The sequence below is a fragment of the Pollachius pollachius genome (genome assembly GCF_949987615.1).
Source record: "Pollachius pollachius genome assembly, chromosome: 20".
Lineage (NCBI taxonomy): Eukaryota > Metazoa > Chordata > Actinopteri > Gadiformes > Gadidae > Pollachius > Pollachius pollachius.
In genome coordinates this window covers 9,367,678-9,395,374 of record NC_136953.1, presented here as the reverse complement: position 1 = coordinate 9,395,374, position 27,697 = coordinate 9,367,678, and the positions used below count along the sequence as shown (strand labels likewise).

Genomic DNA, 27,697 nt, shown 5'->3' with positions numbered 1-27,697 from the left:
TGTGGCAGGTCGGCATTTTTCGGCCTTTTTCGACGTTTTGCGTCACAGTCGCCCCCTAGCGGTCCCAGTCGAGTCTTCAACGTATTTTTTCTTTGTTCGGCTCCGGGTCGCCAGCACGATGCTACTTGGTGCTCCTGACTTCACAGGCTCTTCTCCTGCACGAAGAACAGCAACGCCTTGAAGACTGGAAATGGCACATCACATGGACAACTACAGACATGACACAATTTTATTTGTTTTACTCAAAACCAAATTTATTCTTTACATATTTTGTTTTAAATGTACAATCAAACCATGAAGTAAATCATACATTAATTCCTCATCACAATAATGAACAACTCTAAATAACACAAGCCATAAATAAACAGAAGGGTGACACATCAAGGTCAGTATGAAATAGGGTTAGGCGACACACCACGGGCCAGACAACGCCGACGTTTTCTCCGCTCACTCAAAAACACAAAAATGCAATAAAAACAAGAACGAATGAGCCCTACTTTCCTTGTTATTCTACCACTCACTCTTGAAATTCTTGTAAAATGTGAATCCGTTCGCGTCATTGCATTGACTTTGTATGTATTTGCGCCGCGCCATCGCTTCTGGTGTGAACGCACAGTAACTGTTACCCTCCGTAGAACAAACTCCTTCATTTTATTAATCAAGTTAGTTTATACGTACATCTTTTTTTTTATACTGATACTGGGATGCATCCGAGATAGGCCTGACAATGACTGTGCGTGACGTTACCATGGAAACGAGAGTGGGCCAAGAAAGGGGGCTTCTGTTAAATTCAAATTTGGTTGCAATCAGGGTAAAGATATTAAACTGTTTGTTGAATGACATTGGCTGCCCTAATTTTGCATTTCCATGACATCAAATAAAAACATAAATTCATACACATTGGACAGGGGCACGAAGAACACATTTTCTTTGATTCTTGTTTGAGGCTGACCATCGCATACATGAACACCAACAAGACCAATAGACTAGCGCTAATTCAGCCTATTGGTTTAATCACTGATTCATTAAGGACAAAGACAGGGATTTAGTTGACTGTAAGGAGAGTGGTTCTTCTCTTAATTAGTCTATGACAGGTGACGTAGGTCGCTGACCTCGTATTAAAAGTGTGAACGGAGTGTTTGTACAAATATACTCATGCACGTATGCGGGTTGACACTGCGGCAGTGATGGAGGTGGGGGAGGGGGGTCTCGAGGAAGATGGCTGCTCTTGTTTCTTCAGCCAAGCGATGTGGGGGAGAGACTAAGTGTTTAACAAACAGTTCTCACAGACGACTTCACAAGACCCAGATCCCGGGAGAGGAAGGGAAATACAAAAAAAAGAAAGAACAGGCAGTCACTTTGCAGCATCACCACCCTCAGTATCATCATCAACTTCATCATCAGGACCGACTCCATCGGATCTAGAGTGCAGCAGGTATTCCAGTCTTTGCGCGGTTCGTTTCTGTTTTCAAGCCATAAAACATTAGTAGATTATAGCAGGATCAATACTTAAAAGAAGAAGCCACGTTACTCATTTTGAGGAGGAGCAGAAGTGATTCTTTTGCTTTCTCCTCGTCAAAGTAAATCACAGACGTAGCTAAACCCCATTGTGTTTCACTGAGACACCTTCATTTACACGGAGAGGTCACTAAACGCCCAGGCTCATCTTCCACACACACCTCATCTTGGCTCAGAAAGTAGGCAATCTTGAAATCCAGTACAGACCCCCCCACACACACACACACACACACACACACACACCTTGCAGGAGATGGACAGTCTTGCGTGTGTCCAACACATTTCACTACACACTGCCTGGAATGTAGAGCTAGTATAGAGTGCACACACACGCACAAGCACACGCACAAGCACACAACGCGCCACGTGCAAATAGTGTTACAGAGGGTGTGCAAGCACAGGGAAGGCCCCTCCTCGCATGGCAGCTGATCATTCTGACCTTTGACCCCCCAGGTCTGTCCCAGCACTAGGGTCCCCCCGCCCCCCCACCTCCTGAAACCCGACACGGCAGAGGAGCAGCGGCCAACAGTGTGTGTGTGTGTGTGTGTGTGTGGATAGCAGAGTGCATTTGAAAACAAAGGACAGCATGCGTTTCGCAGGTTTGTGTGTGTTTTATCTGTGAATGCAAAAAAGGTACGACCAAAGTAGGGAGGTGTGTGTTAGCGTGTGTGTGTGTGAGTGTAGTGGTTTGATCAAAACTCGTGTGTGTCAGTGTCTCTCTCATGTCTCCCATGCACCACCTGGGTTCTCATCCGCACAGCAGAGCGATGGCACCCCAGTGTCCAAATGTCTCTCCCTCCTCCTCCTCCTCCTCTTCCTCTTCTCGCCAACCAGCGAAGGGAGGGGGGAGGGGCGGGAGGGGGAATAGTCTCAGGAGTCCGTCTGTCCGTCCGTCTGCCCTCTAGTGTGCGGTGGAGCGCGGACGGGGGCGGGGTTTATATACACAGAGGGTGACCCACGGTGATGACCTCATCGAGGCGATGGTTGGGGTAGGTGTGTGTGTGTGTGTGTGTGTGTGTGTGGGTGAGAAATGTGTTAGTATTCAGAGTCGTCCAGGAGGCGGACCTCCTCGTCACTGGCCGCTGTGGCGGGCGGTTGCCGCGGTGACGGCGCCCCGAGGCGGCTGCGGCGGCCCGTGAAGGAGCGCACTAGTTGAACATGATGGTGTCGGGGTCTTGGTTGGCCATCTGCGCCATGTGACGCAGGATGTCCTTTTTTGTGATGATCCCCAGCAGGCGCCTGCAAGGGAGAGAGAGAGAGAGAGAGAGAGAGAGAGAGAGAGAGAGAGAGAGAGAGAGAGAGAGAGAGAGAGAGAGAGAGAGAGAGAGAGAGAGAGAGAGAGAGAGAGAGAGAGAGAGAGCGAGGCAAGGGAGAGAGAGACAGAGAGAGAGAGACAGAGAGAGAGAGAGAGAGACAGACAGAGAGCGAGAGAGAGTTAGAAAGAGAGAGACAGAGAGAAGAGGATGATGAAGGAGAGGGGGTGATGGGGAGGGATGAGGAGAGGACATCAAGAGAAGGTCAGCCGTGGAGACGGGGCGGGCGGTCCCCCCCGGTGGGCTCCGCTAGGGGGGTCACGGTGGTCGGTTGGCGAGGGGGGCCACGGTGGTCTCATCTCAGAGGGCCCCACGGCAGATTAAGCCGTTCCAAATACATTGCGATGAAAGATATATTTATTTCGATGGACAAAGAAAACACTAAATGAATGACTCCTAAATCAACAACGTATGTTGTACCGTCATTGTCACCATAAGGTTACCATTTACTGGGTCACTATTCATTAAATAAACACATCAGCCTGGTGCCAAAGGACAGGGCATAGGCTTAACGGATTAGCGGTGTGCGTAACGGTAAGCGTTTCCATCACATCGGAGAACCCCCCGTCTGAGAACCACAGTGGCCGCCATGGCAACAAACCCATCAATCACCGCCACCGGAATCCCCGAATCGAAGAGGTGCGGAGAGAGAAAAATAACTAACTAACAAGAGGACATTGGCTGTTCACTCTGTGCACATGCTGGGGTACCAGAGGAGGGTACCAGACGTTGCTGCGTCACCCCATTCCACCACCCCCCCCCCCCCCCCCCCTTTGCTGGGTAGAATTGCCCCCCCCACCCCCCTCATTACTGAGAGAGCAAACCGCATCACCCTACAGGAAACAGGAAGCCACCGTCACAGAGCCTTGGGAGGAGTCACGGCTGCATGTACTGTTCAGCTTCTACCGTCAGGAGAGGAACGGTTCAGTCTGAATCCAACTGTAAAAGTGCAACCATTTTCACTTTCCGGTTAGAGTAAGGCAGAAAAGTGCTGGGAGCATGCACGTCTATGAATATACACAATGTACGTACAAAAACGTGGACTACTAATGTAATCAAATGCCATTACACTACTGATACAACCATTTGAGGCAGATTCAGTAAACCAAAAGACTATGTATTGCGGTAATGTAGTGCAAAAGACCATGTATAAATGTCCATGCAATGACAGATTGTCATTTTTGTTTTTGTTTAGTAATCAGATATCACATTCCAAATGTTCAAATAATTTACACATTAAATATATAATTTACATGTGTTTCGTCAATGACAATCTCCCATCTTGCTGAAACGATGCAATATGGGATTTGTGACAACACTAATCAAATCAATGGAAATGTGTGATTTGGACAATGGCAGTGAGGGTGTGCATCATTCAGCTCCAGGAACATCTGGTGATAACAGTGGTTCTCTGTTCACACTACAATGCCAGGTTAGGGAATCTAGGCCTGTTTCAGGAGCACCTCATAGATTTATGTACAGTGGTATTCATGCAATTAGTCATTGTGAATACAAAATTGTTTAGACGTTTAGAATTCTTTTGGTGGTTAGGATTAACGACCATAAACTACATACAAAAAATAAATGCTGAGGTGCTCGTGAATTCAGCCGCAAAACTAAAAGGTTGGGAACCGGGGGCCGAATGGGAGGCGAAGGGGTTGCAATGGGGTCATGTGGATTCAGAGACCCTCAGGGCAAAGGGACAACGATCAGTTGGAGAGGACGATAAGGAGAGAGCATCGCTTGGTAAAAAGACAGATCTGGGTTTTCGCTTCAAAAGATGGACCATACTCCAAGCCTTCAACTTAGTAACTCTTCAAGCTTCAATAAATAAACTTGAAGGTAGACTGAGGCCAGAGAGTATTCAACAGAGACTGCTTACGAGTAAGAGGGGATCAAAATCCTGGTGACACACTGCCCACCTTCACATGACAAAGCTAGGCCTTAAAACTACCTTCTGGCTGTGGGCTATGTTGGCCTCGCTCTGATTGGCTGGAACTGGAGTGTCCCACCAGGATTTTATCACACCCCATTAGCATGCTCGTTAATGCTCGTATAGCGAGACGGGCGGTGGGCGGGGTTAGTGGTTGGGGGTGGGGTTAGTGGAAGCCAGTTCTGGGGAGGGGTCAGCAGTAGAGGGTTACACTAAAGGAGCGATATTGGAAAACAGGGTCATTTGCTTGTTACAAGGTCCAGTTACTATACCACCACTAGGAAGGGAACCAGAGGCCGCTAAACACAACTACCGCCAGAGGTAGACTCCACCCAAACACATCATGGTCACCACCAAGGTTCTCACCGCTAAGGAACAGGGGAGGGAGGAGGGGACCAAAGGGGTGAGGGGAGGGAGGCAACAGCGGACGTGTTGATCGGCTCAACAGCCACTTGCAGTTCGCCTCCTCCTCCCCGGCACCGTGTTTAAAACAAAACAAAAAATGCAAACATAAAGCCATGAAAGAAACGGCCTGCTTCCTCCGAGGCAGCTAGTTACTCGCCAAGTGGTCGTCATGACGACGTCGCTACGGGCGGCGGCCTGACGTCATCGCTCTGCGGGGACCCCCGGGGTTCAACGGAGGGGGGGGGGGGTTTAAAGAATACAAAATATAAAAACAAACAAGTTAATCGTGGTCAAAAGAAAAAAGGGGTGAAACGTCTAGGATTAAAGATGGCGGCTGTTGTGGGGGGGGGGGGGGGGGGCAGATGGTACATGGTGACACACACAGAAGCGTGACAGTCATGGTCACATGACTGCGGAGCACGAGGCTCCAGGGATGAGAGCTGTTACCGGTAAAGGGAGACTCAACTATTTAAAGGCTCTGCGAGGAGGTGCTGATTCAACAGAAAGAGCCGAGCTGTGGGATTCCTTTGGGAATCGGACTCGTTCTTACCACCTGTATTCCATCAGAGTCAAAGGATCACTCCCTCTGCACACTCCTCGTAGAGGCTTTAACACACACACAGACACACACACACACACACACACACACACACACACACACACACACACACACACACACACACACGTTCCAACTACAGGGTTAAGACTAGTGCAGGTTTCACTATTGACACAACTAGTGCCCTTCTAAGCTGGGGTTAGGTACGGACGAGGCAGCCGGATGAAGATGGTATGCCAAGCCGTCGTCACGGAAACTACAAGATGACTTGATGTGACAGTTCCCATGGTGATCCCAAATTACCGTCCACATGTCTATCGTTAATCACTGGAGTTGCAGTAAGCCAAAGCTATATCAAAATTTGACAAATCGCCGTTTGGAGTTTGAGACTAAAGACACATTTATTTATTTTTGTTCTGTTCCTTCCAAGACATTTGTCTTTAACGACAAAGGAAAAGTAGTCCAAGGAAACATCTATTCAAATCTACGAGCTAGTTGCCTTACTTGTATATCTATATATTACACCTTGTATCTTGTATCTTTCAAATGAAGAATTTTTCATTCAATACAAATTGTATCTAACCCCAAATTTTAAAGAATTGTTATGCATCACAGTTTAACAGACGTTATATCTGTCGACAGATGTGGCAAACATGAGAGGACTGAGCAACGATAAAAAATAAATCCACACCAAAGTAAACCATCCCACGGCACACGCAGAGGCCCGAGCCAGCAGAGAGAGGTTTGGAATGGGAACTGTCAAGACCGTCTGACCACACAGAGTGTCATGCACGCCTCCTAGGAGGCGGAGCCTAAGAGACTAGTGTGAAGAGCGGAAGGACTCCTCCAGAGAGAAGAGGAATGGGGTAAAGGGGCGTGGCTAATCACCGGGAGCTCCGCTCTCTGCTCGAGCTCCTCCAGATGCTCTAAAATATTCTTCTTGGTGATGATGCCCAACAATATCCTGCAACACACAGCCGTTACTCGGCAACAGCACGCCACAACAACAACAACAACATCAACCACAGAGAGGATAGAGAGGAGACACAAGAGACAGCAGCAGCACAAATCATATGTAAACAGACATAACTTAAAAAACGCCACAAATTAAGATCAAAACATAACATATATGAATATCGGTGTTAATAAACATGACAAATAAATCTGTCACTGTATTATGGTACGTCAGACCTGAAATAACCGGTCTGAGCATTCTGTGGAAGGTGATCTTAAACGGTTTATATCTTTAGAAGATGTGACCCTGAGATCAAGCATTGTATTTATGGTGACGATATGCAGTAGATTAAGTGTGAAATCAGCTTATTACATTTGATATGGAGCTCAAACACTATCTAAAATGGAAATACATAATAACACAAATGTATCCAAAATAATAATAAAATAATAGAACAAAATGAACGAACTGCTGCCATCTTTAATCTCTGCATGCTGCCACAGCATGTCAGACCAACTACCCGTTTGTCCTGCTGTGCAATACCACCATCTCGCCGCCAGGCGTCTGTGGCTAAAACGTGACCTCCAGTTCCAGAGCGGCTCCACAACATAAAGACACTGAAAAAACCCTGACAGCTCCGGCCACATCCAGGCATCCACCCAATTGTATGTCTAAATATTATATTACGTCATCCCGTATCCGGGATGAGTATTTTCTCTCACAGAGCTCCCTTTGACCGGGTATGTCTTTACGGGATTAGTGCATGATGGGGAGTTCAGCGGTTAGCCCAGGGCTGTGGGCAGCAAGGCAGCAGGGTGTGTATGTGGTTGGTACTCAGGCATGTTAGTAAAACGTAGCGGATGAGGGAATAAAGGAAGGAGATTGGGACGGTTTTATCAATTTGTTTTGCATACATTTTGTTATTTTGTATTTATTGTTTCAGTTGGTACGTCCATGGTTGGAGCGCTAACATTTCAACCCCCTTTCTCCATCTTTACAGGGCTATAACCACGGCACCTTCAATCAGCCTAGCTGGGTGACACCGCCACAGAGTCGGCCTCAGTACCGTAGTAAAAACTCACCCGAAGACAAGGCGACCACGCCGTGACACTCGGAACGGCAGACACTCTACCAAATCAAAACAAAACCCCCAACCTCAACTCCCCGGCACCTGTGAATGGGACCAACCCCCCTCACCGATCAGAGCCCACGAGCCCGACTCACCCGTTGTGGGTGACCAGGCACTGGCGCAGGCCCAGCTTGCGGAAGATGTCCACCACGATCTCCATGGGCGTGTGGTCAGTGACGGTGAAGGGGCTCATGTCCAGGATGGAGCGCAGCTTCAGGGGCCGCGGGCTGTCGGCGGGCAGCGTGGGGGCGTGCTGCGTGAAGTAGACCCTGGAGGCCAGCACGATGCCCTCCTGCTTACGCCGCGCGTTCTCTGGGGGACGGGGACGGGGGGGTTGGGGGTTTGGAAACAGTTTCAACAGAATGATCATGTGATGGACGGCTCCAATTAAAGCTGCTTAGTGGGGTAAGGCATCCGTTGTATGAGGGAGAGCGAGAACAACAGAAAAGGATGGAGAGAGAGATAGGAGGAGGTGGATAGAGGGAGTCCTCCGTGATGTAACATCGTCAACAGGTTTAACATTTAAAAGCCGTGCGCTCCAATGGGCGGCGTCCTCACCGATGGCGATGGTGATGTCGCGGCGCAGCGCGAACCCCACCAGCCGCTGCGACTCCTTGGACACGATGACGGGGAAGCCGTTGTAGCTGGTCTCGCTGATGACCGCATGCAGCTCCTCCACGCTCAGGTCGTCCTGGGTGAGCACGGCCAGCGGCGGGTCGCTGCGCCGCGGCCGCATGACCTCGCGGGCCAGCGTGGTGTGCGTGAACTCCTCCTTGGCGTCCAGGAAGGGGTAGCCGTTGAGGCGGATGTGCGACTCGTAGATGCCGGCGCGCCCGAAGGCGTCGCCCACCCACTTGCTGGTCATGACGGCCGCCATCAGGGGCACGATGTACTCCAGGCCGCCCGTCAGCTCGAACACGATGACCACCAGGGACACCGTCATGCGCGTCACGCCGCCTGCAGGGACGGGGGGACAGGGACGGGGGTTGAGGGTTCAGTGGGGATCACACAACCAGGGTGGGGGGGGGGGGGGCTTGTTTGAGGGATCAGTACCAGCCCAGCCAGCCCAATCTTATGCACTTGGCAGACGTATTGGCAGAACTACAAAAACGACTGCGTTAATAGACGGTTTACCCACACAACCCACCAACATGGCCCGCTAGGTAAATAAGGTCTACCCATTGGTTATAAGTTAATTGGGGCGTTACCATGGAGACCAGCAAAAACTGTGGAGAAAACATGTGGAGTGACAGCTCACGGTTCAACACGGGCAGAAAACAATAAAGATGCAGACCAGCACGGACCAGGCTACAACAGACCCCAGACTCAGTTCAGCTTCACTCGCTCTTTCAAAACCAGGTTTAGTTAAAGTCAACCGACGTCTACACCGCCAGTCACTCTGAACAGCAGGCGCTAAACAATTAACATCCTCTCGTCGGAAATGTGAGGTGCAAATATGTACCCTGGAGGTTGAATAACAGCAATCTGCCACTTAAAGGCGTTGGTGTACTTTTTGCTCCTCAACATTCATCGCCCAGGGAACGTAAGGCGTGTGTGTTCTGTAAACAGACGTTCAGGTTGCCTTGGCGAATTTGCCTCGTCGGGTGTTCTATTTTGTACTTGTACGTAGGGTTGCTGGATTACGGGAAATATCATAAATCACGATTATTTTGGTCAATATTGAAGTCACGGAAATTTAAACTATTATTTTTGAGTTTGAAAACATGATCATTCATTCAGCATTTCTCTCCGAAAAAACACTTTGTAACTGAGAAGACTTTGTAACTGACAACACAAAAATGTATCGAGCTGTTGAAACAGCTCGATACATTTTGAATGAAACCAATATACAAAAACATTGGAAGATTAAAAGGATAAAAAAAAAGTTTGATTATATTAGTTTGGAGATCGTTCGACGCAAAAATTTAAATGTCGATCAAAATTCGATTAATCGCACAGCCCTACTTGTACGGGCGTTGCTTTGCTCGTCCAAGTCAAATAAAATCAATTCAGCAAAAGAAATCTATATTATATATAATCAAATCCCAGTGGTGTTGTGGACTCACCGAGGCAGGCGGCCGCCCCCACCATGGCGTACAGGCCGGGCGTGATGCAGTCGGGGCCCACCTCGCACCACTCCTTGAAGATGAACCAGTCATGGTGGTAGTAGGCCAGCTGCTCCATGGCGATGCCCACGATGCGGCCCGCGATGGCGCCGATGGCCATGCTGGGGATGAACAGGCCGGAGGGCACCTGTGGGGGGGGGGGGGGGGGGGGGGGGGGGAGGCGCCAGAGATCAGCTTCAGGTGGAGTGTGTTAATAAGAAGAACATGCTGGTGGAGCAGGTGCAACACCTCCACCACCTCCATCACCACCACCACCACCACTCTAAGTGGTTCAGGAGGAAAGAGGAGAAGGCCCTTTTCTGTCCGGCTGCCTCTGAAATGTGGTTGATTGCGCCACAGAATGCCCCGTTGAGATTAGCTGGAAGTGTGAAGTGTGCAACAGGCTTTCAACAGGTTCCTCGTCAAACATGATTCAGCATACCAAACAACAACTCTCCTTTCAGCTCCAAAGGTCTTGTAGCTCTTGAAGTCTAAAACACACTGCATTGCTCCATCGTTAAACCATGCTAAAACATTTTCCAAAGCCCCCCCTTAAGAAGCCTGCGGATAACACATTAGGGTCATATGTTCCGGCGTCCTCACCACTCACCAACGCGTGGTGGCCCGCTCACCTTGAGTCCGAACGTGAAGATGGTGATGACGACCTTGAAGATGAGCGCCAGGCAGAGCTGCCACATGGCGGCGTAGACCCCGGGCGCGGCGGGTCGGTTGGGGGTCTCGTTGAAGGCCTTGCTGCCGTTCATCTGGCTGCGGTACTGGCAGAGCTGTGAGGACTCCAGCGGGCCGCAGTCCGTGAACAGCTCCTTGATGAGCATGCTGGTGTTCTGCCGCGTGTACGGGTTGGGGAAGGCCACCACCGCCGTGATGGCCGCCACCAGGATCACCTCCAGCACCGGGTACTTGCCTGGTGGGGGAGGAACCAGAGGGTCAGTGGACGGGGAGCTATTCCGCCGGCATGGTGGTGGAACAGGGGGACTGGACCAGTCTTACGAGGGCTACTCTTAGGGGGACTAGTCTTAGGGGGACCAAGAGAACATGGACCAGACCTACAGGGACTAGTCTTAGGGGGGCCAAGAGAACAGGGACCAGACTTACAGGGACTAGTCTTAGGGGGACCAAGAGAACATGCACCAGACCTACAGGGACTAGTCTTAGGGGGACCAAGAGAACAGGGACCAGACCTACAGGGACTAGTCTTAGGGGGACCAAGAGAACAGGGAACAGACCTACAGGGACTAGTCTTAGGGGGACCAAGAGAACAGGGACCAGACTTACAGGGACTTGTCTAACAGGGACCAAGCTAACATGGACTAGACATACGGGGACTACACTAACGAGGACCAGGTTAAGAGAGACCATCCTAAGAGGGTCCATGCTGACAGGCTAAATTTAATTTGAAGTGACGGGTGTTTACACCTTATCGACAGGCTATCCACACCCACATACCATTGTTTCTAGTACAACCTTTCAAGTGCGTTTGCTCTACGAGTGGATATCTAAACCACAGTTGACGACGAATTCTATGACCCATTTCAAAGCGCTTGGGGCCACTGACCGAAGCGGGTGGACTTGCGTCGCCGGCACCAGGCGATGTTGGCCCGTATGAAGAAGGCCCCCCAGAGGCCCCCGAACACGCCCAGCAGGATGAAGGGCAGCAGCTCGAACAGGTACCAGGGCGTGTGGTACTCCACGTAGAACAGCACCAGGCGGCTGTTCCCGAAGGGGTTGATGGAGCGCAGCACGAACGCCGCCACCAGGGCGGCGAAGAACGAGCGCCACAGCGTCTTCAGGGGGAAGTAGTAGCTCACCTGCAGAGGAGGAGGAGCCTGTTAGACCCAAGGGACCGCCCCTAGGCTACAGTGGGACCTGCGCCGGAGGTAACCCCCGCTCAGAGGTCAGACCCGTTAAGTTTTATACTTCCTCCTACTTCTTTTCAGGCATATCAATTGAATATATGTAATATGCTTTTTAATTTTTTCTTTGTTTATAGATTTTTTGTGCTTTTCATTTCATTTTGTATTTTTGATATGTAAAATCAAAATCGAGATATATGATTGAATAAAGATAGATTTACAATATATATCTAGCTTCTTCGTTGGGTTATACAATTAAAATCAAAAGCTAGATCTACAATTAAATAAAGCAAACATCTAGTGTATAGGTTAAGAAATGTGTACCTCTTAATTGAATCATTAGTCAGTTATGATAACAAGTGATAAGGAGTTAAGTGACAGTGGATCCTTTGAATGTACTGTATGCATCGCATGTGTTCTGAGACGCACCTCCTCCAGGCTGAAGAGCACCCCCCCTATGGGCGCCCCGAACGCCACTGACACCCCCGCTGCAGAGGCCGCCGACAGGACCTGAGTGCACAAAACAAACGCACCTCAGACCCCCACTCAACATGAACCGCCGCTGCTGCCCCCACGACTACAGATAGCGATTGCAGATGTGCCAGTGTATCCAAGGCAGGGCCTCACTTCAAAACTAACAGGGCTGATATTGCTTGTGAGGACCGCTCTACACGCCTTAATAAGGCGCATGTGAACAATCTGCCTACAATATGCTTGTTTAAACAACACCTCCATTAACAAAATTGTATGTCTGTCTGTCTCCCTCTCTCCCTCTCCCTCTCTCTCTCTCTGTGGTCAGACCATCTCTGTGCGCGTCTTTTCTCTCTCCCCCCTAGCTCTACCTGTATCCCTCTCTCTCTCTCCATCTGGTCAGACCATCTCTGTGCGCGTCTTTTCTCTCTCCCCCTTTCGCTCTACCTGTATCCCTCTGTCCCCCCCTCTCGGTCAGTATGTCCCTCTCACCTCCCTCTTCTTGGCCTCGTTCTTGCTGTACTTGGGGAAGAGGTAGGAGAAGATGTTGCCACAGCAGCAGGCCACGTGCACCAGGGGCCCCTCCTTGCCCAGGCTGAGGCCCGAGGCCACGGCCAGCACCAGAGTGATGGTCTTGATCAGCAGGGTCCACTTGCCCAGGTAGCCCCGGATGATGAACCCGCTCAGGATGGTCTTGATCTGGGGAGGGGAGCAGGGTGGGAAGGTGGTGGAGGAACAATGCAGGCGTTTGAGATTAGGTCGATATATTAACATCATTTTTTTTATTGAATAATGTGGCCTGCGAAGCCCTTTGGGACCAAGTGTGATTGAGCTCTGTCTACTTCAAGCCAAATCAGCACACTTCAAGCTAAACCAGCATACTTCAAGCTAAACTTCAAGATAAACCAGCACATTTCAAGCTAAACTTCAAACTAAACCAGCATACTTCAGGCTAAACCAGCATACTTCAAGCTAAACTTCAAGCTTAACCAGCATACTTCAAGCTAAACTTCAAACTAAACCAGCATAATTCTGGCTAAACCAGCATACTTCAAGCTAAACTTCAGGCTAAAGCAGCATACATACCACGCAATCAACAACATATCTGGCGCAGCAGGAAGGAAACGGGCCTTTCCCGCTTTGTCTGAGCTTTGGTTTTGAATGAGAGTAGTGGTAGTGGTAGTAGTGGTGGTGGTGGTGGTGGGCTTACCTCGGGGATCCCTGAGCCACAGGCGTACGGGGCGAACACCTTGACCAGAAGGACGGCCAGGAAAGCGAAGGACAGCGCCCAGTAGATATACATGAAGTAGTTCATGATGTACGAGCCTGGGCCCTGGGGAGGGAGGGAGGAGGTCAAGATGGATGCCGTCACTGGCTGCATTTTCACAGGCTCCGACAGGTGGCTCCTTCACATAGTGGCCAGCTCGGTTCTACATGCTAGCGTTTAGAACCAAGATTGTCTCTAGGTGAAGGTGGCCCATAGGTAGCCAATGGGAAAAATATCGTAATCTCTGTTTTGTTGAGGCAAAACAAACATTTTTGGAATTTTTGGCACTTTTGGTTCTTGACCTTTTCAAATTTTCACTGCTATGTTCTTGATCGACCGATTTTCGAATACTTCTCAGCGAATATTGAATAGTATTTTTGCCAGAAATGCACATCCCTAGTTTGCACATACTCTCTTCCAGGTCTCCCCAATGGTGCAGCATATGCATGTGTTTTTATGAACCTGTATTTGTGCGCGCACACCTGATGTGTGCAAATGTATGTGTATGTGGGAACCTGTATGTGTCGAGCGTGTGTGCGTGTGCATGCTTACTTCCGCCTGCCCCAGTATGAGCTCCGCCCAGCTCTTCCACTGCGGACACTTGTCCCTCTCGGCGAAGGTGGTCTCGTTGGACGTCCAGCAGCACTGCTCGTGGTTGAACCACATGGCGCTGAGGCACACGCCCTCCTTCAGGTCGTTCAGCCAATCGGCCGCGATGTCAATGAGACCGGCCAGAGCACCTGATTGGAGGAGGTGGGGTTAAGACTGAGTGGACCAATGAGAGCTCCCATGGGTCTCCTGCCTTATCTCACCTACCAGGGAAGTGTAATTGAAATGTAGCCGCTAAACATCTGAGAACTCACTTGATTGGTGGAAAAAGCAGTGTCATGGGATTACGTCGCTGCCGCACATTGTGGTCTGAGGTAATGTTTACAAGGGACAGGCACATGTGTAGGTATGACGTGCATGTGCGTGTGCATGTGCGTGCACGTGTGTGGGTGTGCTTGGGAGGAATGAACTCTGGAGGCTCTTGTAAAAGATAGACGTGGTTGAGTTACTAAAGAGCAACTGAATTTGCATAAGGGCAAAACAGGTGAACGCATCACAGTGTGTGTGTGTGTGTGTGTGTGAAGGAGTCTCACCTGAGGCCAGGCCGGTCAGGGTCACCACCAGCCAGCCGGACCAGGCATCGTACACGCTCTTGGAGAACTCCCATGAAGACTCCTTCTTCTTGCTGTTGATCTGGGAAACACAGAAACACAGACGCTTGAACACCATCTGGATTTGTTATTTTCTTTTTTCCGGTTCACACTATTCTTTGTCAACTAAACACCCGAAAGGATAGTGCACTGTTTTGGCACCTAAGATCTGGTTGTGTGTGTACATCTCGCAGCAGTGGGACCTTCCAGGGGTTCGGTTGTCACTAACTGAATACGCGACTATCCAAATAAATCACCATTCGCGTGGAATACCCCTGTAGCATTCAGCCTAAAAGGGGCTGCTCCATCATAAAAGGTGTAAAAACACCGCCTCAGCGTCTATACTTTAACCCCAATGAGTCGAGACTTTCCCCAAGCCGAGGCTGTCGCTACGGTAACAAACAGTGGCCCTCCCTCCCTCCTCACCTTGCGGTGCCTCTCGCGGTCCTTGCACTTCTCGCGGACCCAGTCGATGGTGTGGAAGTCATCGTACGTGCCCACCCCCGGGATGGGCTCCTCCAGGAAGTCCAGCAGGTGGGTGGTGCTGCTGGCCACACCGCCCCCGTTAGACATGACGTAGTTAGAACCTGAGGAGAACCACATAGTTACATCTGTGACGACAGAAAGGTTGAGGATGAATGGAAGAGGCAATTCCCGAATTTTGTAAAAAGTTGAATCTGCTTGTATTTTTCCTTCTTCTGAATATTAGAGTTTTCCTTGGACTACATGGTTCGCCCAAATAGACTTCATTAGCAAGCACCAAAAACATGTTATTCCAATTCACTGAGTTGTGCTCTCATCCACAATTTGATGTCTGCAGCTGCAGAATGTTGTTAATGTAACTCTGTGTTTTAAATGGACCTATTTTAATTCTCGACAAATAAAGTTGTATTGAATTTAGGTGCTAAAAAAAAACAGTGCTAAAGACAGAGGCAGGCCTTTGAAAAACAAGTGATTATGCACTGCTTCTGCTAGCATAAAGAAGAAGAAAGGTTCACGCACACATGCGTGTGTTAGTGTTCCCACCCAGAGGGGTCCTCCCTCTGACTTCCCCATTTTGTTTAGTCATCCTTTCCCTAGAAACATTGCCTTTGTGCACATCTTGCTGAATTTGGTTTAATACAAGAAGCCTTTTTACTTCATATCACACACCGGGCAATGGGAGACACTCGAATTGCATTCAGTCAACAGAAACAATGTTGGTTTTGAAAAGTGTCCAGAGTAATTATTGTTTTTACTAAACTATTCTGTGTTTAACTCAATTAAAATACAAGTCCCAACAATGAAGGGAGACACAGTAGCAACCATTATTTCCCCAAAACATACCCTAACCCTAACCCTGTTACAACAGAATTAAAGAAAAGCATGCATTATTGTAGCTCTGACGACATAACTGGGACTTGTAGGCCATGCCTAAACCAACACAGTACACGCACCTATATAGACCTATGTCATGGTTGATCTATTCTCGTCTGTGGCCTTCATTCATTCTCCACCACGTGGTCAAACAAACAAGGGAACCAGAGCAGCAGCCCCTCTCAAAGTGTGTCTTCCCTCACAAAGGTAGTCCGTATCAGGCTAGACCCCAGTGATCTGTCGCCTGGCTACCACCGAGTCAGTAGGGGCTTGCTCAAGGGGACGGCAAAGTCTTTCATCAGTGATCAATGCTAAAACTGTAAATCAAGACATGTCGCTTTGAGGAACGGAACGGAGATGTCTCCCTAAAGCTTTGTGGGTACACCTGGTGAGCTCTCAGATGGCTATTATACAGTAAGTACCCCTTACCCTCTAAATGCAAAGTATGCAGGCCCAACATACATCCTATGGTTTGTCATTTGATTGTATATTCTCCAATTAGTCACAGAGAGCAAAATGCCATTGATTTTCCTTGCTAGTTTAACTTTAGTTTAAGACAGTTTAAAGAAATGTCAATTTACCCAACTGCAACATAATAGTTACACAATACGGTCAGGGTTAGGGTTAGGGTATGTTTTGGGGAAATAATGGTTGCTACTGTGTCTCCCTTCATTGTTGGGACTTGTATTTGGATTATAGCCTACTAATTTGTAGCCACCGCAACCTTTGTGAGGAGTCTAGGATAAAAGCCAAGAAACAAACCACTACAAACACAGATAAACCATCAGCCGCAGCCGCAAGGCAGATTAAGGCAGAGCAGGATACAATGATAAAAAAACATTGCCGTGCAATGTCTAATTTAGAATGGCAGAGAGCCCTCCATGCTGCCAAAAACCAGGTCCATGTAGAAAAGGAACAAGTGGCAGGATTGTCTAGTGTCTAGGATGATGAAAGTTACTGGGTTCGATCCCCATGTCAGTCACCCTACCCTACCCATGGGCAAATGAGAATCTTCCTTTCCTGTTAACTTTTCAACAGTTTGTCTGTTAACGCAAAGAAACATATTGCATTACGCTAGCTTTTTGACCCGTGACGTCCACCTTGGTCGATTCATCGATTGACACAAAGATTGCCCAATCATATCCTGTTGGCCACAGGGAAGAGGAAATGAAAGTGTTGTTGCTGCTGCGGTAGAAGTTGCCTTGTCTGCAGGAGTCACAGACACACACACACACTTTCCTTTAGGGGATCAGCAGTCTCTTTCTCAATGCAAGACTGAGCACTCAAGTCAGTGGGCTTCCCTCTTGAAGCAGCAGAGTCAGACAGACAGTTTTCTGCTCGCGTCAGGTCCATCACCAGCCCAAAGAACTCCAGAACCTGCAGTCTGTCATACAGCTGGCACAGCACAGCCCAGACCCAGCTAGGCAGGGAGTACCTGTAAATGCAGGCGGTCAGGGTGGGGTATTAACCTAGATCCACGCTCATGGCGTCGGCTATATCTGGACACCACCACTACTACCGTCCGGCTAAACGCAATAATCTTCTCAGAGGGGCTGAATGAATGACAGGCTCATCCGCCTGGTGCTACAGAGTCTCAGCATTTACGCAACGTCATTCAGTGATGTCATAATCAAAAGGGACATCAAAGACGGACCCGCCAGTATCATTGGTCGGCTTATCAACAGAATGACGTGATGAGGACAGACTGGAAAGCAGCAGCCAGATGCCTGATGGGGAAGGGTTGGACTTTCCTTTACCTTAGCTGCAGGTCGATCAACATCAGGTAATCATTCCGATAAAGCAAATTAAACTTTGGTTGTCTTAATAACCCAATAAACTGGACGGGGGGGGGGGGTATTGGTGAACGAGATCCCTGACTCAACAGGGAAACAACTAGAAATGAAGCTGTATGTCTTGAGACCATTAAGGCATCCAACTGCTGTCATAAAGAGCCAAGAGCTTAGGGGCCTGGCAGTTGATAAGGGCCAACAGTAGAGTTGCATCTTTTCCTTTCCAATATTATTTCTTAATTAAGAATACAGTCAGCCTGGTAAGAGATCAGAGAGAAAAACATAGCTTCTCCTATTTATCAATTAGTTAACTCCATTTAAATCAAATAAAAAAATAGGATCCCTTTAGGATCATAAATGGGGCACAAAATGATAAATAAGATTTAATCAAGATCAAATGTGTCCCACGTCATTCTGTGAGGGCCTTAGGTGTATTTCACACTTCCACATATTCAGTCTTAATTCAAAACAGGTCTCTGCAGCTGAACCTTGAACTAAACACACCCCTGGTTGTTTATGACGACTTCCCGTAGCCTAAGCCCTGCTTTTCCTACATCCGTTCCGTCGTTGACGGATCAAACTTCTACATATTCAAATGCTTAACACACAACAGGTCACTGTAACCCTGATCGCTTGTGAGACGCAGAACAGCGGAGTGTCTCGGGACTACGGGTGCTTGCTTCACTGCTCAACCCCCCCCCCCCCCCCCCCCCCCCCCCCCCCCGCGAGCACGCGCGTCGTGCACACGCATACACGCAGCACCTTAATCTTATGAAACGGCGATTACACATTGACCACGACGGACACCCAAAACGTAGTGTCGAGTAAACGCTTTCCCCATCTCATGAATCAAATCCTGAGAGCTACAACCGCACCGTGTCGACGCGCGTTGCCGACACAGACAGATTCACAGAGCAGGTGGTTAAGGCCCAGATAAATCCCCTTGCTTGAGCGGCACAGTAATGTCAGCCGTGAACACGGCAAATATACCCACACGATTCAACAGTCGTATTTAGCATTTTTTAACATTTCCATATCTGCCATACGGACTGGGTATAGTGTCGTGGCGGTGTGAGAGGGGTGCCAACGGCTACGGGGGGAAACAACCGGAGGCGGGAGAGACGTGACCGCGGCGTACCTCTTTTGGGAATCGTCTGCAGAGGAATGGTGTCGCCTCCCCCGTCGTAGGGCAAGTAGGGGTCGGCCGACACGTCCTCCTCGTCCTCCATGTTGACAGACTGACGAAGGCGAGCTAAATGCGCTTGGCTAGGGCTTCTCCGCGAGCGGCTAGCTGCCCTGCATGAGTGTCCATGTTTACGGAACAGCGCAAGACAAGTGGATCGAGCGCGTGAGTGTACGAGAACACGCACTTGCTCGCTCGCTCTCCCTCCCTCCTTCCCTCACTCACTCGCTACCTCTCCCTCCCTCCCTCCATGGATATCTCTCCACCGCCTCAGCTGACTATTGGCCGGTGATGTCATTCAACCAGGCCCTCACTTTACGGTCGCTCAAAGGCTAAAACCAAATAAATAAAACAGATCTTTTTCTGAAATACGAATAGAATACAGGGTCATTTCATAAAAGAATAGTAACAAGAGCAATGTCAAGGAAAAATAATGGATGCTCGTGTCTAAATGTTTTGAAATTAAATAAAATGCAAAACAATAATAATCTTGCTCCAGCTCTTCTGGTTGACTTAGTCCTGTACAATGAGGAACATTCTGGGAATTATTTTGACGGGAATCATGTCATTAACATCTCTGAACAAATAAACAGGGTTGCAATAGCGAATATGTGGGTGACTATGGAAGAAAATAGTTGTGTTGCTTAGGGTCAACGGGAGAACATCCTTTGTATAAAACAAGATAAACCTTCATTCATCCCCAGGTGTGTATGTATGCAAAGTATCTTCCTGGAAGGCCTTAAGTGTGTGTGTCAAGCTCATGCAAAACCTACACTCGGATGAATCTACACTCTAGTGTCGAAGAACTAGAAGTGCTAAGAAATACCTTTTTTAACATGCATTCTTCTACTTTAAGGATGGCCATATGCATTTGAAAACATATACAATTTGATATTTTGAGTGGCCACAATGACTTTTTTTTATATTATGCTTTATATTCTTTGCACTCCCCACTTTATCCCCTAACATTTGCCACCCATTTTCAAGGTTTTAGAAAATGTCCTTCCTTTCCAACTACCAACCAGGTCCTTGATATTTAAAAGCACAGATTCAATATTTGAACAGCCAAAATAGAGATTCCAAACAACCAAAGAAAAAGAGAATGTATGCACTCAGGGTATTACATGACACTTTGGATTAAGAACAGCCACAAAATGGCATGTATTTATCCTGCCGACTCTGTGGAAAGCTGTTTTGTAGTCTACATGGTGCATGACAACTGCTCTGTGGAAGTCCATGTCCTGCTTTCGTGTTGAACGCAGCTCACATACCCTGATCTAAGTCCGACTTCTCAGCCAATGGGATTCTCCCGTTATAATGAATGATCCATTGACAACTGCTCCTTTAGTATATATGCACCTTACTGTAGAGATCCAGTTACTAGGATATGACTTATGATGGGTTTTTTTCTATCTTTTTGCCAAGGTGGGGGGGTAGTGCCACGACCATGAATACACGGGTAATAACCCCAAGACCAAACCGAAAGTGGCTTCGGAAACGACGGTCCAGTCCAACGAAATCCTTGAATGAACCTCAGTCGACATCAAGGCTAGCTAGCTAAACCCCCACCCCCCAATAAACCGATCCACGGCATTGCCAAACAGATGTACAAGGGGGGTCCGTCTACCTTGTACCCCGATGATGGATAGAATTAGGGCTGGTCACACGCAGAGAGAGACCAACACTGTAGTGGCGTCCGCAGTAGCTCATGTTCAGCTAGCATCTGGGGACTGACAGGGACTGAAGTTCCAGCTCAAGACTGACTGGTATGTGTCTGGGCAGCCAAACCGGTCTGTCAAGAGTACTGTGTGTGTGTGTGTGTGTGTGTGTGTGTGTGTGTGTGTGTGTGTGTGTGTGTGTGTGTGTGTGTGTGTGTGTGTGTGTGTGTGTGTGTGTGTGTGTGTGTGTGTGTGTGTGTGTTTAGCCTAAGATAAGAATGCAAAATAGTGTGGGATTGTTCAGAAAAGTGTTTGTTATTCATATCTTCCGCACATCTAGATTATGATTAAAGTAAAGACTACAGCCTTGAATCACCTGGATCACACCGTTTTTGACTGTAATTACTGCTTGTGCCGCACGAAAAACTAACAAAAGAAATGGAGAATCGTGGCAAAATCAAGGATGAGATCATTTCTCTCCGGTGATGAGTACACAAGTGGGAGGTATATGAAGAGAAGGACTTTTCTGTGATTCCTACCTTTGTAAAAGATCTCTCCTCTTATGTGCCGTTAAAATTAGTTCAAAATTGACCAACATTTATGGATGGAAAGGAAACCAGGGTTTGTGAGGGTAATCCTGCATTAGTTAATAAGTTGTTAATGCCTTCCACTTGGATGACTGTCCATAGGTCAGATTTCAGGCAAAAACAATGCTAACTAATCAATGAGCATCTAGATTGGAGGGAAAGATATGAAACCCAATCCCTGGCACACAACACAAAGGAAGCCCCCCCCCCCACCCCCCTCTGGACACACACGTGGTCAGCCAGAACGGTTAATAATTAATGACTGGGCACTTTATACCATAGATACCATTTGCTTTAAAACAACTGAGGTAAGCTGTCTGAAATGTCTCAATATTTTCAATGAAAAAATATAAATTTAAAGCTGATGGACTCCCCATGACTCCTGATTAAATGATACCAGGAACAAAGATAGCTGAATGCCTGGTCACATGACATGGTCACATGACTGACTCATTGAAGCCGAGCCCCTTCAGAAAGCTCCCATAACGAGGCCCACTCGAGATCATGGCACAACCAGCTTTTTTATCTGCGTCAAACAGCACATATCTGTAGCAAAGCAGCACAGTGAAACCGTTGCAGGTTTTCTGGATCAATACTTGGACACATGCAGCCTTGTTTGGACGAAATTTGGGTTCCACTTTTCTACAAGCTAAAATATGTAAGCTAATACAAGCCTTGGTCACCATAGAAAATCCATACAAAATCGACATACATTGCTGTTTTTTCATCAACTGAATACGGTGGAAAGCAATGGCTCTCCTAGAGCAGCGAACGGGGACAAAGGATTGATTGTCACGTTAAAGCACTCTTTGTCCCCGTCTGAGACGCAAACCACCCCCCCACAGCCCCACCACCAAATAAATCTGCACTCTAGTTAATGAGAAAGAATAACCCATGTTGACTAAACTAAACTGAGAAATGCAATTACCTAGAACTCAATTATCCAGGATGCAACTGGACTGGTTCGAGTCTGGCGACTGGAGACATCTCGACTACAGAATGCATTTGATACACCGTCTGAGTTATACTATCCGGGGAGGAGGAATGAAGGCAGAATTCAACCCAATGCCTTGCGTTACATCCATGCTATTACAAATATATTCACAGTACATGGATATGAAGGATACACAGGTAGCTGTGGATCACGGTATTTCCTTTTCGGTTTTCTAAACAAAAGAGTCCGGATCTAGCTGTGCCCTTTACTTGCACCTCCACCTACGTGATTAAAGTTGACCATACACAGAGTAAATATACTCTTCTTTAAACATCTCTGGTCAGAGATAAGAGACACACACACACACTGCATGTGTTCTGTTGGATGGACCACAAGATGTAGACAAGGAGGATTCTGGGAAAGTGTCACACACACACACACACACACACACACACACACACACACACACACGTTTTTGGAGGCCTTTTTGGACGGGAGGGTGGAGGGAGACAGGACAGTGGGTTCTAACAGAGTGGGCTGAGCCAGCGGGCCTCACAAGCCACACCATCTTCTCTCTGCACACCGTCGCTAGGGGCCGACGGCAAGCTATGGCACGACACGGACAAGCCACAACCTGACCCTGGGGGGGGCTAGGTCCCGACCACTTCCAGTCGCTTTTTCTCTGAGGGTGGCTGATGTAGGGTTGGGGGGGGGGGGGGTTGGAGAGACGAGGAGGAGGTGGGTCTTCTCCACTGCCCCCTACCTGGGGAGGAGGCGGCGTCCCCGTCCAACAGGTTGTCGTCCTCGGTGGTGTGGAAGTCCATGGTGGCCCCGGCGCTGTCCAGCAGCTCCTCGTCGCTGCTGGCGCTGGTGATGCTGTTGTAGCTGCTGTAGCCCGTCCTGCAGTAGCCACGGCTGTACAGCTGCTCTGACTCCATCTAGCGACGCACCACCCGTCCTCTGGGGGGGGCAGGGCCGGGGGGGGTGAGTAGGAGAGAGGAGGGAATGAGCGGGAGGGCAGGAAGGGACGGCAAGAGAAGAGGATGGGAGGGATTAGTGCAGGGATTGTATAGGAAAGGAAGGAGTTGTAGGAAAGGAGGAAGACGGGGAGGGATTAGAAGCAGAATGAAAGGAAGGGATTAGTATAGGAAGGTAGGGAAGAGTTGAGAAAAAGAAGGCGGGATTGGGAAAAGGAAGGAGGGAAGGAACAAATACGGAAAGGACGGTAGACCGAAAGAAAGGATTTAAGGAGGGAATATTTATGAAAGGGATGTAAGAAATGATGAGAGAAAAGAGATAAATGAAGGAAGGAGACAAGAGAAATATTAAGTTATGACCAGAATGTCCAAATAAATGCAGAAAGAAAGGGAGAGAAGAGTAGATTAACCAGGAGAGAACATCCAGGAGCAGTAAGGGAAGGAGGACGAGACAGTGTCTGTCGAGCATGTTACAGGTTTAGACAGAGTTGACAGTGAGAACTGGGTGATATGGCGCCAATCTATTGTATATAGCATATGGATAACAATAAAGAGACGGTAAGGATTATATAATAGAGCTGCCATCAGCATTTTTGCTGTCCCCGCTTTGTTTTGATTGAGTTTCATGGTGAGCATGCATCTCTTACATGAGAACCTTGAGACTCAATCAAAACACCAGCTAAGAATTCTGATCGCAGCTTCAAATGGTCTCACAATATTTAACGTGAAGCTCCTTGTATTGTTTTTTCAACATTACACTACACATTTTGCACCCAGCACTGAAGGGAAGGAGGTTAAATAAGTTCCATGCATCCCAGATGCAGTTGAAAAGAGAAACAAGGACCCCTGCATCATTCCCATGCAACATTCAATTAAGTCAACACACACACACACACACACACACACACACACACATGCATTTAAAAGGAAGCAGCACAGCATTTGAATTATTATATCCAACAACTGGGGATGAAAAGGGGGATAGCAAAGAAGATTGAGGAAGAGGAAGGAAAGGAACCACTCAGGAGGAGGTCAGATCGATTCGGCCGTTTCAACGGGAACTTTGGTTGACGAAAGATGATGATGATGATGATGATAATGACCAAGGTGACGCCATTTAAACGTGAACTTGAGTTGACGAGTGATGATGACGAGGATGATGAAGGTGACGATGATGTCGTTGAAAAAGACTGGCTTCATATCTTCTCCCCGTATGTTGGTGAAGGGGCATTGGGTTTGGGAGGGGGGATGATTGACATCTGAAAACAAGGTGCGTCCGCGGGCATCGATCATGACCTATAGACTACGGTGTTACAATCCTGTGCTCAAAGGGAGTAGTCGCTGTGTGCAGTGCAGCCACATTCCTCCGAATAATGAGTCAATCAAAACAGTGCTTACTGTAGGATACTCCTGTGGATGAACTGTTCTACTACTAGTAGAACAGTAGAACTACCTTTTTCCTAAACTACATCAAATTTGGCTGGGGTCGTTCAAAGATGTTTACAGCTGTAAGCTTTGCAACTCAATGTGCACACACATGAAGTCTATTTATAGACCAAGGATTTAGGATTATTCAACACATTGTCACTGGTCCACATAACCCTACCACTGACATGAGGCGATTACGCCAGAAACATTTTAACGGCAGTCCAACCTGCACGGAGCCGAGTATTACTTTAATGTCAAACACTGCCACCCTGTGTTCAAATATTCCACTAAACACATTTTCCGGCCTCCAGATGTAAATTAAGCTTGAAGGCAGCAATGAGATAAGCTATCACGGTCAATCTGGATCAATACTTGGATTCCATCTTGGCAGACAGGCCTCAAATTAAAGTACATCGAATGGAAAACATCAATAGATCTGTACTGGTAGTTGCTGACAATCTGACGACCAACTAAGATGTATAAACCATCCATCATTTGAGGAAAAAGCAAAAGCACAAATAAAAAGCTGTTTTTTTTTATTGAACATATACCCTGTATATGCCCACAGCACTTCAAGAACGGCACTTGCTACATTTGAAAAAACAAAACTAGAGTATTCTCAAAACTGTCTCTTCCTAACTTATTAGTAACAAAACATCAATAAGAAGTTCAATGTAACCCCTAACCCTTACACAGTGACTCCAAATCATTCAAATGGGAAATCATGAAAACATACTAGTAACAAAAAAACAAAAAATTCCAAAGAGCTCCAGCAGAGATCTTTTCCCGAACCAATAAACAAACACCCATGGACTAAAGAGCGGTGAGGAGCCCAAAGCGAGACAACAACCCTCCTCTCTCACCACAGGCCCCAGGGCTTCCCCGTGGAGCTGAATCAAATCAACTCTGCCCGGAAATTCAATTCCACGAGTCCATGCCTGTAAGAGCTTTCTGCCTTATGACCCGTGGAGATAACAGCTATGCGGTTACCTCACATGATCCGAAGCGCCCCATTCGCATAAACCCTCGCTCCACACACACACAACCCCCCCACGAACAAACATAGGTGAACTTTTTGGGATTTCTGCGAGACGTCCATGTTGATTCTGGCAGAATTCCAGAAGGGAAGGTCATCCACACTTCCCTCCCTTGTATGATCTTTGTCTATGCTGTTCACCAGTCAACAGCCTTGTTTGTTTTACCCCGATAAGTTTCAGGGACGTCATACAACCATTTCTGCATTTCTGTTTCACAGCCTGGACTAAATGCAATAACCGCCAAACCTGGAGGAGAAGAATCCTAAACAGGCTGTATTTCCCCCAGGGTCCTGTGGGGAAACACCGAAATATCAGAGAAACTAATCTCGGAGCATTATGCAACGAGCCAATATCTCTCTCCCTCATCCCTGTGAAGGTGTAACCGAGGCGACCGCTACCGGGTTGTGACTCAGCGTTCTCCCCCCCCCCCACACCTCCCTGCAACAGGCTAAGGGAGAGGAGCCTGCGCCCCCCCCCGCCCTCCAGCAACAGGCTCCGGAGAGGAAAGAGCGGGGACTCTTTGCAACTAGTTAGCCATAGCTAACTTGAAAACAACTACTAATGAGCAGCTATGTGCTTTACTATCCCAACATCCTCCAGGCTACGTAGAAAAAAACGGGCTTCACCACGCAATGCTCGCCACACTCGTAGACATGATGGCTTTGTCTGAGTCCCACACCTGTCATCCTAGTATTACCTGGTTATTAATTCAACATGTTTGGTGGCATTACCAGGTATGACAAAGAAGGAAAGACTTGTGAGGCAACATTCCTGTAACTACCGTGTCAACTAATATTCACTGAATCAAACATTCATTCATGCAATTGAATGGTGTGTGGATAGATATAGACCCAATGGACCCTTTATAGACCCCATAGACGCTTTTCAAACAGGTGTCATCATAGGAAAAACCTTACACAGCTGTCGCTCATAACACTTATTATGGGTCTGCTACTTTTATTTACCAGGGCAAATTTTCCATGGCCGATGTGTGTTATCTTCACTAGTTCAGTCTACTAGCAGTGCCTCTGTATGTAAAAAGACCAGACCTATCATTAGGTTTATGAGGAACACACAATTAGGCGTGAACCGGTTAAGGCATGAATCAGGCTACATACCCATAACATAACAGCAAATAAGCCTTCTGGGGGAATTTAACCACATTATATAAGTAGCTATATCATAACACTCCATTAGGACCATACTGAAGTAACTTGTAGCTGTGTAATGACGCTGTATTCGACCGAACGACTCTTTCACAAAGCACACAAGTGAAAGGTTTCACAGAGGAAGACACTATACAATACCAAATGATTACGATCGATTGTTATTTGCACATGTGCATGACTTTAAGGAACCGCACGACACTTGGAACTGACTTGGATTCAAGGCCTGTTTGGGTTTGATTGCAGCGACAATTCGGCGTCAGATTTCCCCACACACATCCAGCAAAAATGAGAGGAACACCAAACTAGTTTAAATGCATTCACCATGTCCCAAACTATGGAAAATAAATTCCATATAACTCTCCTTTGCTCAAAGAAGATTATCTGTTATCAACCGGTGAGTTCACAAAATCTGACAGGGAACGAGAATGGCCTGAGATGTACAAACACATCGCACTCAAACTCCACCCGCAGCAAGCACACACACAACCACCCAAACCCGTACCTTGCAGATGCCTCGATTCCAGCGTGGACATAGAAGTTCATCGTTCGTCCGCCGAGTTAAAAACGACGATTTATGCTACAGAAACGTGTTTGACATTCTCCACCATCCTGATGTTTTTTTTCTGAACCATTCCCGTGTCAATGACGTTCACTTCCGGTCTCTTGATGTCGCTCCCGTCTCTCCTCCTGCTCCCCCCCGCCCCACCCCACCATGGCTGTATCATAGACCTAGGCCTCGAACGGTTCAATGCATACGACAATAATGCTTCTACCTACAACCACATTCAAAGGGAAACGTTTCTACAATAATATTATAATAAACTTGATGGGTTATTTTAAGAAAAACATTGAG

At 47.8% G+C, this 27,697-nt stretch overlaps 1 protein-coding gene across 5 annotated transcripts; it reads right to left on the bottom strand.

Annotated features, from left to right (window-relative positions):
• Window positions 1-255: 255 nt before the first annotated feature.
• Window positions 256-27,477, bottom strand: clcn3 (chloride channel 3). Of its 5 annotated transcripts, XM_079758017.1 has the most exons (14): window positions 19,010-19,184; window positions 15,152-15,312; window positions 14,669-14,768; window positions 14,079-14,266; window positions 13,470-13,592; window positions 12,752-12,958; window positions 12,218-12,298; window positions 11,491-11,743; window positions 10,547-10,839; window positions 9,876-10,062; window positions 8,368-8,766; window positions 7,905-8,121; window positions 6,614-6,689; window positions 2,764-5,378 (listed from the first exon to the last, which is right to left on the bottom strand). In XM_079758017.1, exons 1-14 carry the CDS (start codon window positions 19,098-19,100, stop codon window positions 5,337-5,339), a joined length of 2,418 nt encoding a protein of 805 aa, XP_079614143.1. In that variant the 5' UTR covers window positions 19,101-19,184; the 3' UTR covers window positions 2,764-5,336. The 5 variants fall into 5 exon arrangements, with proteins under 5 accessions (XP_079614145.1, XP_079614143.1, XP_079614144.1 ...); XM_079758019.1 differs by lacking the exons at window positions 2,764-5,378; window positions 6,614-6,689 and adding an exon at window positions 256-2,757; XM_079758018.1 differs by lacking the exon at window positions 19,010-19,184 and adding an exon at window positions 27,347-27,477 and having other exon boundaries at window positions 2,764-6,689.
• Between the last annotated feature and the right edge of the window lie 220 nt (window positions 27,478-27,697).

What these genes read in the sequence shown, in the direction of transcription:
- clcn3 (XM_079758016.1), bottom strand. Translation starts at nt 19,100, where the DNA reads ATGGAGGACGAGGAGGACGTGTCGGCCGACCCCTACTTGCCCTACGAC. An exon ending in GCAGACGATTCCCAAAAGAG is followed by an intron (nt 15,313 to 19,009) that starts GTACGCCGCGGT and finishes GGTTCTCCTCAG; the next exon opens with GTTCTAACTACGTCATGTCT. An exon ending in TGCCTGGTCACCCACAACGG is followed by an intron (nt 6,690 to 7,904) that starts GTGAGTCGGGCT and finishes TGTGTGTTGCAG; the next exon opens with GATATTGTTGGGCATCATCA.